The 12101-nt window shown below is 27.1% G+C and overlaps 1 protein-coding gene and 1 long non-coding RNA gene across 2 annotated transcripts; both read left to right on the top strand.

Moving 5' to 3' along the window:
* Positions 1-824: 824 nt before the first annotated feature.
* Positions 825-3910, top strand: LOC123265261. The gene is made up of 2 exons (XM_044728945.1): positions 825-1593; positions 3636-3910. The coding sequence occupies exon 1, from the start codon at positions 960-962 to the stop codon at positions 1572-1574; it is 615 nt and encodes a 204-aa protein (XP_044584880.1). The 5' UTR covers positions 825-959; the 3' UTR covers positions 1575-1593; positions 3636-3910.
* Positions 3911-10209: 6299 nt separating this feature from the next.
* On the top strand, positions 10210-10552 carry LOC123265944. The gene is made up of 2 exons (XR_006509705.1): positions 10210-10302; positions 10373-10552. It is a non-coding gene; the product is annotated as an uncharacterized LOC123265944 (long non-coding RNA).
* The last annotated feature ends 1549 nt before the right edge of the window (positions 10553-12101 follow it).

Here is a 12101-nt window from a genome sequence, read left to right as displayed (position 1 = left end):
TCTTTTTATTGCTTCGGAGAAAAAATATTCATTTTCTTTTACTATCTCACAATGAAACTTTTTATTAAAAAAAATTTATAAATTACTGTTGATAAAAAATTCATAGAATAAAAATTAGCATATTATAAATTGATCATAAAAATAATTTTAGTATATAAATTATTAAGAATAATCTATAAGCTATATAAAATAATTTATGGTTATTTTTATTAGTAATAATTTAATTAGAATAAACTGACCCAAACACTTCTAAAAAAATAAATGTCATTGTTTTAGCGTTTAAAGCTAATTGCAAGTGACAAGGTCAATTATAAATCTTATATATGAATGAAATCTTGTTTCATACACAATAAAGTCATAATTTTATTACTTTATCGCACACTTTATATAACTGGGTACATGCTACATAATTTCTTAGTTACAGTTTATTAACGCATCGATTAAGAAGTAAAAAAAATCAGTTTTAAAAATTAAATAATTTTTTGATTTTTTTTTAACACACAAATTTGTTCCAAAAAATTATTTTTAAAAAATTGCATGTTTTATTTTTTAATATTTCTACAAGTCAATTTTTTTGCCATAATTTATTTGTTATAAAAATTAGACTTAGAAAATTATTTTTTAAAAATTGTATTTGTAATTTTTTAGAGCTTAGAATTTTTTAAATAAATTTTTGCTATAATTTAATTGTTTAAAAAATTTTTTATGTTTTAATTTTAGCACAATTTTTGTTAAAGTTCTTAATTGTTTTAAATTATTTTTATTTATTTATTTTTAAATAAATAATTTTTACTGACTGTATTTTTGTTTTTATGCGCGTGAATTTGCCGATTAATTATAAACTTCGCGTCATAAAATAAAAAACGACGATCGTGTTTAATAAACAGTATAAACAAGCGCAAAAACAAATAATTTGCTAATTAAGTGCAAAAATTTAAAAAAAATAAATAAATTAAAAAATGGCTTTAAAAATAATAGGCTGGGTGTTAATCGCGATACTTTTCTTCGCGTTAATAGCGATAATTGCAGCAGTGTGTTTTATAATCCCTTACTTTGAAGATAAAAATGACGATGAGCGGCTGTTTGATCTTAGCGAAATCCAAGCTAAGTCAAATAAAGAAGATGAGTCTGAACTCAAGAAAAAAAAATTCATTGATAATTCTACTCGGCCAGTTACACGGTTGCCTCCTATTATTCTTCCTCACTTTCCGATAGAAAACAAAACTTCCACTGAATCAACAACGACCACCAAAAAAACTACACCAGCCATGGATTATAATATAAAAAATATGAGCCAATCGTCGACTTTGCCGCGAAAATGGCATCATATTAATCAAACCGAGCCTTTGTATCCTCAAATTATTGAAACAGGAAAGTACCCAGTAAAACAAGCTGATACACTAGATTTTGGGTTTGAAGAAAAAAATACGCGTAGAGCCTTGACACCGACCAGTACTTCTACGATAAGTAAAGCTGTGGACCAATTTGACCCGTTAGGACTGGCGGAACCAACTAAAATTTGGTTGGTTCCTGAAGAGCAAAAATTGATGAAGAAACGAGAGTCTGATGATTAAGTTTCATTTATTTAAAAAGGTAATTAATTGTATTTACACTGATAGAAGGATTTATTTGTGTCAAAAAATATTTTTTAATAATTAACAAATCATTTATTAGAGACCACTTTTTAGTATTAAATAAATATTTCTTAGGGCCAGTTTTTCAATCCGGGATAAAATTTTATCCGAGATAAAAGTACCGCCAATAAAATAACAAAAAAAAAAAATAATTCACCGACGTGATATTGCTCTCAATTAGTTCTCCATGAATTTGGTCGTTTATTTAAATAGAAATAAATAAATATATCATAAAAATAATAATAACTTCTTATTGTGTCATTTAAATTATTTTAAATTAATTAACACAATTATAAATTAATAATAGATATGTCAAACGCAAGATATGAGCTCGAAGGGCTCAAAAGCATAGAACAGCTACCTCTTTGAGCTCATAAAGCTCAAAATAACACATAAATTGTAATTTGGAGCTTGAAGAGCTCAACAACATTATAAGTGCAATTTCAAGCGCTTAGGTACGGAATTAGCGGGAAGTTACAGGGATCTCCTTCCGGGTCATCCGTTTTTCTAATTTTTATTTTATTTATTTACAATCAGGAAGTTGTCACAGTTGGAGGTGAATATTTCTGTGACATGTGGCTAATGTTTATTTATTTTACTCTAAAATAAGTGACTGAAATCAAGGAGAATTACTCGTAGGCAATATCACTGTGCTGAATTATTTATTTTTTTATCATAATGGCAGTACTTTTATCTCGGATTGAAAAACTGGCCCTTAGGATTTAAAATAATTTGTTTGTATTTAATAAATCTGATATTCATTTATTAAATATTAATAAATCTTTTTAAATACTAAGAAATATTTATTAAGGACTAAAAAGTGGTCTCTAATAAATGATTTGTTAAATATTAACAAATATTTTTAACTATAAATAAATCCTTCTATCAGTGTATTAATATAATTTTTTAAAATATCATTAATCTTTAAATTTTGAATGTTAATCAATTAAGGACGTTCATAGGGAAGAAAAAGGCAATAATAGGTTATGGGTATTGGTTTCTTTCTCACGCACTACACTGATAGAAAGATTTATTTGTATTAAAAAATATTTGTTACTGGTTAACAAATCATTTATTAGAGACCAATTTTTAGTATTAAATAAATATTTCTTAGTATTTAAAATGATTTTTTTGTATTTAATAAATCTGATATTCATTTATTAAATATTAATAAATCTTTTTAAATACTTAGAAATATTTGTTAAGGACTAAAAAGTGGTCTCTAATAAATGATTTGTTAGAATATTAACTAATATTTTTAATTATAAACAAATCCTTTTATCAGTGTAGTGCTACCTCTCTTTACAGACTATCGCTCACTTACTTCCACTCACGTAAAATATGGAAAGTCATTAACTTCAAATATTTTTTGTAAAAAATTGATACCACTTGTTTATGTTATTTTTGATAAAAAAAAAAAACTCGTTATATCTTCAATGAACGATTCTCAGTTTTTTAAAACAATCATAAGAAAAGTACGATTAATATTTAATAAAATGTTCGCTTGAATGTTGATCAGTATAGAGTTTGTATGTAAAATATACAAATTTTAAATGCTAATATCTCAAAATTTAGTGCCGCAAGGACCATTTAAAAAAATTCTTGCATGTAGCGGATGCTTATGAGTATAACTACTCAAAATGTCAAAAAAATTTTAAGAAAACGATTTTTTCTCGGAACGTTTTTAAAGTAAAAATTTTTGAGAAAAATAATCAATAAATAAATTTTTAAATTAAAAATTTCTTTATTTTTATTATTTGAAGTTGCAAAAATGAAAAAGTTATTTCAAATTTATGTTTCTAAATTAAATTATTGATAACTATAAATAAAAAAAATCTTAATTAGTAATTATTGAAGTTTAAAATTTACAAAAGAAAAATTATTCCAAATAGCAAAAATTGTTAAAATAAATAAAAAATACAATTTATTTTCTTTTGAACTTAAATGTTTACTTCTAATTTATGATCTACTAAATTTTCGTACTTTAAAATTTGTTTTTAGTGAGAAGCCAGAGAACCTTTGTTCGTGTCACTGGAAATTACACGTGAGGCTTTTCAATGCAGTCAACAACACAATATTGTATCCAGTAAATAAATTAAAAAATACAAGAAGAAAAAACAAATGTGCAGTTAAAGACTCTTCCTCGGTATATAGTTCGTTTATTTTGACATTGGCCGTATGATTTATTTACGTTTGTTCTTGTGGTTCATGAATAAAACATATTTAATGTTCAATATATTTTTTATTATGAAGCTTCGTGCGTTACGGATAAATGTTTATTTCTTTTTATGAATATCAGAAAAGTATTAGCATGAGAATTGACATATGTGGTAACTAATAATAGAACAATATATATTTATTTTATATTAATGTTAGTGAATAATTTTTTAGTCTTCAATTTTTAAAAATTGGAAAATATTTTTAAATAATTATAATGAAGTATTTAAATTCATTTCTTCCATAAATTAAAATATTTAAATCCTATAACTAATTTTACTTTCTATAAATTTAAAAATTATATATATTAATCGGTAAATATAATTATAATTATAATTTCCACAAAATTATAAATTAAAAAAAAAAATTCTCAAATTTTGTAAGAAAAAAAAACGACAAATTTAAACTTAAAAATGAAATAAAATTGTAGCCACATGTTTCTTCAATAAAGAACAATTTTTCGTTTTGTTTTATAATTAATATATTCATTTATTTATTTTATTAAAACAATTTCAACTTATATATTCAGATAAATTTTATGCATTTACATTTTTCTATAAAAGTTTTCACCTTTGAAGGCAAATATGTTGTCGAGGATTCCAACACATTTTCTCAAGTTCCCTTTTATAATTTATTTCTCTGCTTTTTCGGTCTTTTTCTTATAAATGTTTCTCAATATTTTCCTTTTAAAGGAAAAATTACAAACAGATTGCAGGATTAGTTTCCAAGTATCTTTGTTCTACTTAGAAACTCTTAACTTAACAGTATTTTACTATAAAAAAAAAGCTTTTAACAATATAAAAGGGTCTACTCTGCAATAAAAAAAGACAAAAGCGGATTTTTATAGCTTCCTTTATTACGTAAAAATACACAAAAAAATTCTGTTAACCGATCTAACATAAATTACAGTTCTAGACAACTTAAGAATTTTAATCCAAAATTGTTTTTTTTCTAAATTTAGAAAATGTTTTTTTTCATTTAATTATTTATAATTGAGGTTATAATTGAGGATGGTTTTACTTGTATCACTGTAGAGTGTTTTACAAGGGAGGGTGGGGAATTATTGTCTCTCCACTTTTTTTCTCCGCAATATAATCTCTCAACCCCGTCATTATAACTCTCAACCACTTTTTCGTCCCCACCCCCCTGCATGTCGGGATTTTTTTCTTTCATGCCCGACACACATGTGCTGCGACTGTGGCTGACTTACGCGTTATAATCAGTACCTGCATTTGCATTACGGTCTTAAATAGTATGGAGGTACTTCTATAATGACATTTTACCTCCATAACTATACGGGAAAACCACAGAAAACCCGACCGGTACAGAGGCTGGCAATGAAACGTACATATTCTTAGTTTATAATCATTGAAAAATATTGGTGCGCGCCGGAATCGAACCCTGGTCCCACTCTTTCGAAATGCAAGTACCGAGCCGATTAGGCTATTGCCAACCTCATTTAATTATTTATAATATTTTTATAAATATTACATTGATTTTAAAGTCATCAATTAATTAATATAAAATGTATTTATAAAATACTAATAATAGACTATAAAAATTTGATAATTATATAAATTTAATAACTATAAAAATTAAATTATAAACTAGCTATTTATCTAATTGCTACTATGAAAATAAGAGGTACGCTGATTGTTAACGAGATATAGACAGACAGCAGGACTAAGTATATAATTTATGCTTGCATGAAAATGAACAGCCGAGTTAAGAACGCAATAAACTGACGGTATAGTAACTAAACCCTACTATTCTATTATTATATTTGCTAAACTATCCAAGTTCTAGGGTAGATTGAACGGAATAAAAGCGATAGTACAAAAAGCTATGATACGGAAGGATTCGATAATGATAGACAGTTTTACCTCCAGTTGTTTTTTTTTTTCTTATATATCGAATTCAACGTCTTTAGGACAATATAATTTATTGCCTTAGTAATATTTTATTAAGAAATCGATATTGAAGACATCGAACTGTTTATAGTACTGCATAAACTTTAGTCTATAGTACTAAAGAAGACTTAAGGTATCTTGAAGTCAAATTTTTTCTTACCAAAAAAATTTCTTCTTGCTTCAAAATAACTTTTTTTCATATTTTTCATTTAAAAAACAATTAATAAAAAAATTATTTTAGAAAATGACAAGTTTATTTTTTCTATTAAATAAAAATTTTTTTCATCGAAAAAATGGAATTCTTTTATATTTACACTAAAAGAAACATGGGCTAGATTACGATGTGGTAACATTTGGAGGGACGGAAAAAAGGGGGCAAATAATTGGGGATGTAGAATGTGTGAAAAAGAGCAGAAACGATCATTCACATTATAAAGTGCAAAGAAATTCATGAAAAAATAACAGTGGAAGGTAAACAAGCAAAAAATAAATGGCTAGAAGAGGTAAGCAACGATGTGTCCAGTGAATCAATGATAGAAATTTTAAAAGGAGAGATAAAAAAAGACTTATGTACATTTATAAGAGATGTGGAAAGAGTGTTTAAAGAAAAAGCAATAAATAACAAAAATTGTCAAGGCGCTGCGGACATATAATGTATACTAAAAAATGCAAAATTAATTATAAGAGTTAGAACAGAAATGTAATACTAGTAATTTTGTATAGTATAAAAATTATTGCATGCCTTAAGCGCGAGGCGCGCAGGTATCCTCTACTCTCGCCTAAAAATCGTGATTTCAATTAAAACGTGATTTTCACACTGAGAAAAAAGTATTTTGATAATCACAATACTTGGTATTTTGATAATCAAAATACCAAGTATTGGCCGCGTTCAAGTTTACTAAGTTCTTGGCAGATCTTAGCATATCTTGTAGCAACAACTTAAAGTAACTATATTGTTTTTTAAAAAAATCTATAATAAAACAATGCAAGGTATATTTATTTAAGTGTGTCTAAATATTAATTTTTTGGTAGATAAAGTCAGCCTTACTCAGAACTTAGTAAACCTGAACGCAGCCATTGTGATTAATATTCAGAATACAAGTCAGTTCAAGACCTATACTCTGCGCAGTAAACTATAATATATGCGCTGTCACTGCCATCGACGTTTTAACACTAACAGTTAGTTTATTGCACGCCTCATAGCGCGAAGCGCGTGAAGTTGTGCTTTATACTCGACTCGTCAAGGTCAAGCAATTTTGTGATCTTTAAATGCCTCTATCACAACCATATTACACTTATACAATGATATAAGTAAATGTACACTGAGAAAACACTTAAATTAAACCATCTTTTACTTTCTAAAATCATTTCATGTTGCTATTTTGAAAAAAAAAAACATTTTAAAAAAAAATTTCCGTGGACGTCCGGATGTCACCCCATTTTGGATGTACCAACGATTACCCCCGAACAAATTGATATTTCAAGACCGGACCTTTTTTATTAGTTTAAGAATTCGATGAACTGGGTCCGTATTTCATATCAGTGGCCTAGTTTACGTATTTTTTTTTTTAATTGAATTTTTATTAAAATTCACTACGATACAACCGTACAAAGCCAAACGAACTTTTCTTATTTGTCACGTGAAAACTATGGCGCCACTTGATCCAGCTAGATTTTTTTAGACTGCGTGCGCATATGACAAGAAAAAAGGGCGCCTAATTTAAACGAAAAAAATTATGGATAAAAAGCATATTGAAATAAATAATAGTAACTACAGAACACGTAAAAAAATTTTCTTATCGATTAGATAAATTGTTTTTCTGATGAATTAAATGAATAAGAGCGTGGTATTCACGGGAGCTATGGGCTTGATAACACCACAATCACTTTCACGATTTAATTTTTTTTTTGTTTTATTCCTGAGGAAGTTTATCAAAACCCTTGTGAAAATTGCGTGTCAAAATAATTCCGTTTCGATACAGTTAATTTTTTTGGATTGTCAGTTCGGTGACTTTTTCTGCGATTTCGGCAGCCATATATATTATTTTTCATAAACAGAATTGAAATAACTATAAACAAGCAGAAACTATACATACATGATGGTATAATTACTAACTGTTTTATTATCTGTTAAAATTTTTCTTTAGTTCGACCTACAGAGGGGATAATACTACTCGCGGGAAAATTCAAATTAAAAACGAATAATTTTTGTTATGATCTAAATAATTTATGTACGACATGAGCGCTTAAGGCATGCTCATTTGGATTTTCCAAACTTTTATTTGTTATAAAAGCTGTAAAGAGTGTGATATTCTAGATTTAATTAAAGATAACGAAATTAAGTGGATGCAATAAAATAAAGTGTATTATAGAGAGTGGTGTGTACTTATAAGAATGTATGAGTGTACCAAAGAAAAATTGTTTAAAAAACGATTACTTGTAATGTAAAATCGTAACAGTTTTGTAAAACACTAAATATGGTGATACAAATAAAATTATATTCTATTCTATATTTACACTAAAAAAAAAAAATTAACTTGATTCGAGAGAAAAATTCTTGAACCAAAAAAATAATTTTGAAGAGAGTAATTGTCTTGAATTAAGTAAAATTTCCTTAAATTAAGAAAAATTTATTAGTTCAAGAATTTTTCTACTCAAATAAAAAAGACTAAGTTCTTCAAAATTATATACTTTATTCAAGAACATTTTTTTTCTGTGTAACGTTTAAAATTGAGACATATCAACAACCTGTATAGCTTCGCTCGATCTTAATATCATCTGTCACTCTTAATTTTCATAGGCGGTACATATTTCCATAATTTACATCCTTCCACTTAAAAACTTTGATTATTCGATCTTTAAAAAGCATCTTCTCGGACATATCCTAACGATGAAGCCGATCAATGCTAATGTAATCTTCACCACCGTTTTCACTTGAATCTCTAAACTCTCCTTCACTCGAGCCTGGGGAGATATATCACTTCTCTACGGTATTTATTTGGCTTCTTGTTTGCTTCCCACCCCAGTATAATTCTCTGCTTCTACTTGTGTGCGGTATTTAACTCACGCTATACCTCAGAACTCCTTTCCGAAAGTTTTGTCGATTAATGATGATACGGATTCAATTTTATTGTTATTAATATTAATTAATACTCACTCAGAAACAAAATTAATTGGATTAAATTTAAAGTTAAAAAATATAAATATTTTTAAAGTAAATTAAAAATAAAATGAATTAAACATTGAAAAAAAAAAATAAATAAATAGAAAAAATTATCGCATACATATATCACACTAAATAAATTATTTACAATTTTTTTTTTGCGTATATGAAAGCGAAAATACCCACAGATAAATAATCATATTTCTTAATCTTAAATTAATAATTCAACTGTAAACAGATAAGACCTTTGAACTGCACCAAGACCTTACATTATTACCATATACCGGATACTCGATTTCAAAACATTGCACACTGCTCTACTATCCTCTGCCCTAGTCTCTCCAAGGCCAATAAGGTATATACATCTATTTGATCTCGTTTTATACTCTTATCTCACTAAAAAAACAATAATATTTCTCCCGCGAATAAAAATTACGTCTTTTCTTTTCAAATCGAATAAACAAATAGCTTAAAGAAAAAAATCAAGATTAAAGACAATTTTAAGTAAAAAATAAAAATTTATCCAATTGCGTTCATTTTAATTTCTCCGCTCATCGTTTCAGTTTTAATTATCTTCGGGTCTAACTTGATAAATCTCTTACCAATGAATAATTGAGTTCCATGATAAATAAATTAAAACACGAGATCAACACTTGTGCATAAAAATCGATAATTCAATTTGTAATATCATGGTCAATTTTAATTACAGATTTACAAAACCTTCCGGCCGGATATCTTTTGATTTTATGTTGCAAAGACCATCCGAGTGATTGACAATCTAAATACAAGTAATTAATCTATTGCATTATATTCTAGAATGCAATTACATTCTAGAAGAAATATGAAGCTCAGCAAAAGATTAAGTTCCAGGTCCTTTATTACTTTGTAGCGTTGCGTCTTAAAATTCCAAGTTTATCGATTAATTGCTCTAACTACGTATCAAGATTTTATTTTCTGAGAATCCAGACCTCTGGCGTCATTATAAATAGTGCTCTTTTTAATCTACTACGCATAATAGTCGCTCTCTTTTTTCCCCTGTTATTTGGAATTCCCTGATAATCTTTTTTCCTTTTCTCCCACTCACAATCAATAAAGCGCGTTAGAAATTTTTTGTACGGGAAACTTAATAAATAGCTTCAATTTAATATCAAGCTAGTAGAAAAATTTTTGACGGATATTATTAAACAAGCAAAATAAAATTTGTTTGTATTTAATAATTATCTTAAAGAGCTTTAAGAATTTTTCTTCTTGATTAAAAATAATCAAACTATTAAAAAATAATATTGTTGGTTCAAAAATTTTTCTTTTAAAACAAGTTAATTTTTAATTAGTATTATTAATATAATTTCACTTGTGTAATTCAATATTGGTCTATATGGTAATGTATTAATTTTCCCTGCATGAATTACTGTATTTGTCGTGCTTCATGATATCAATCTTGTATATAGAGATGGTTACAGCATGCCAATCATACGTCAAATCTAACTGGAAGCTTCACCTTCGGCGTAAACCCTATTAATCTTCAATGGACGAGAAGGGAGAAATTCGGTGACCATTTAATTAGCTAAATGAATTACATGATGATCAATAAATTTGCATTCATTAAGTAAATGTAGTCAGCAAAGTAATATGATTATCAAATTCTTCTTTATAATTTTTGAACTTCTTAAAACCTTTTTGGGTTTAAGTAAGAAAATATAAAAAATAAATGAAAATATTTACTTGCAGGAATAAAAATTCTAACGGGTTTTTCCGTAAGCTCAATAAATTGAATAAACATTTTTTATCTTCGTCTCGAGTCGAAAAAATTAACTTAGATGAGCTTAAATCAATTGTTTTAGGATAGCAATTAAGTTAATTTTTTCAACGTGGCGTGTAACGAACAGAACAGTACACATGTATTGTCACCCGAATTTAATTAAATACTATTAAATTTTATGATAAAATTGTCGATAAAAAAGCTATAAAACAATAGTTTATGATGATATATATTGTTAGCAGTATTAAATTGGATATAATAAAACAATTAGGCAACTCGAAGTTGTCTTCGAGGGAAAAATGAAATAATCAAGGTCAAGAGGTATCAATACGTCAATGCTTATTGAGTATAGACAACTAAACTCCCTAAAAATATATAAACTCCGACAAAATAGCAAACTTGATCAGATAAATCGGAAAATTCTAAAAAGCAAATAGTATTATTACTATTCTCTGAACAACCTTCTTTAACTTAATTGCGTAAAAGCTACTTTTACTAGCACGGTAATCCGTTCACCCACATTGGGGCTAATAAAGGCTTAAAAAATGAATGAGCGTTATGAGGCGTGCGTTTTTGGATTTTCCAAACTTTTTTAATCCTATTTTCTTAAAATCTAAACTAATAGTCCCCTAACATAGCATAAAATCCAATTTCCAAATTGGAAAGTTGAAACGAGATAAAGTTGCGATGGCGCTCTAAAAGCTAATTTAACTAACACGGTAACCCTTTCATCCATATTGGGGCTAGTTATCCTAATTATCAGTAAGTATTGTATTTCTGTTACTTGATACCCGATATTCTAATATTGTTCAATCATATTATAAAGACAATTAAAGATATAGTGTATACGGATAATACAGTGTATTTCGCATTACATTTCTGGATTGAAGCTACAACTTCAATTACCTGTAAGTAAAATTACAATATATCTCTCTATTTCACCAAATTTCATTTTATTTATTTATTTTATTTTTATCCCCAAAAGATAGATAAATATACATACATGCATAGATATAGTACATTTAAATCCTATAGAGGAAACGATAATGTTTCCTGTGCATAGGTTTGGGAGGAGTGAATTATGATTCATATGAAATACCGTCATATATGCCTATTTAACAACATAAGCTTAGTATTTAATAGATCTAACTTACTTGAGTATAAATTATGAAGCGAAAAATTTATCAAGAGTACCAAAAATATTTTAAAAACAATTACTCAAAAGGCGTATAAAGTATTTATAAAGTAAATAATTGCTCTTGACTAGATAGTAACCATTTTCTTAGATAGTGTGATGAATGAAGTTTATGCCACTACTTCCATTTTTCATGTAATATAAATGACAGAGGTTGATTACTTTCTTTTATTACTATAGCACACAGATCACTCTTATTTTCTTTTAATTTAACCAACTCTTA

This window comes from Cotesia glomerata, linkage group LG5 (assembly GCF_020080835.1).
Source record: "Cotesia glomerata isolate CgM1 linkage group LG5, MPM_Cglom_v2.3, whole genome shotgun sequence".
NCBI lineage: Eukaryota > Metazoa > Arthropoda > Insecta > Hymenoptera > Braconidae > Cotesia > Cotesia glomerata.
The sequence above is the reverse complement of the archived record's forward strand: the minus strand, read 5'-3'. Positions and strand labels throughout refer to the sequence as shown.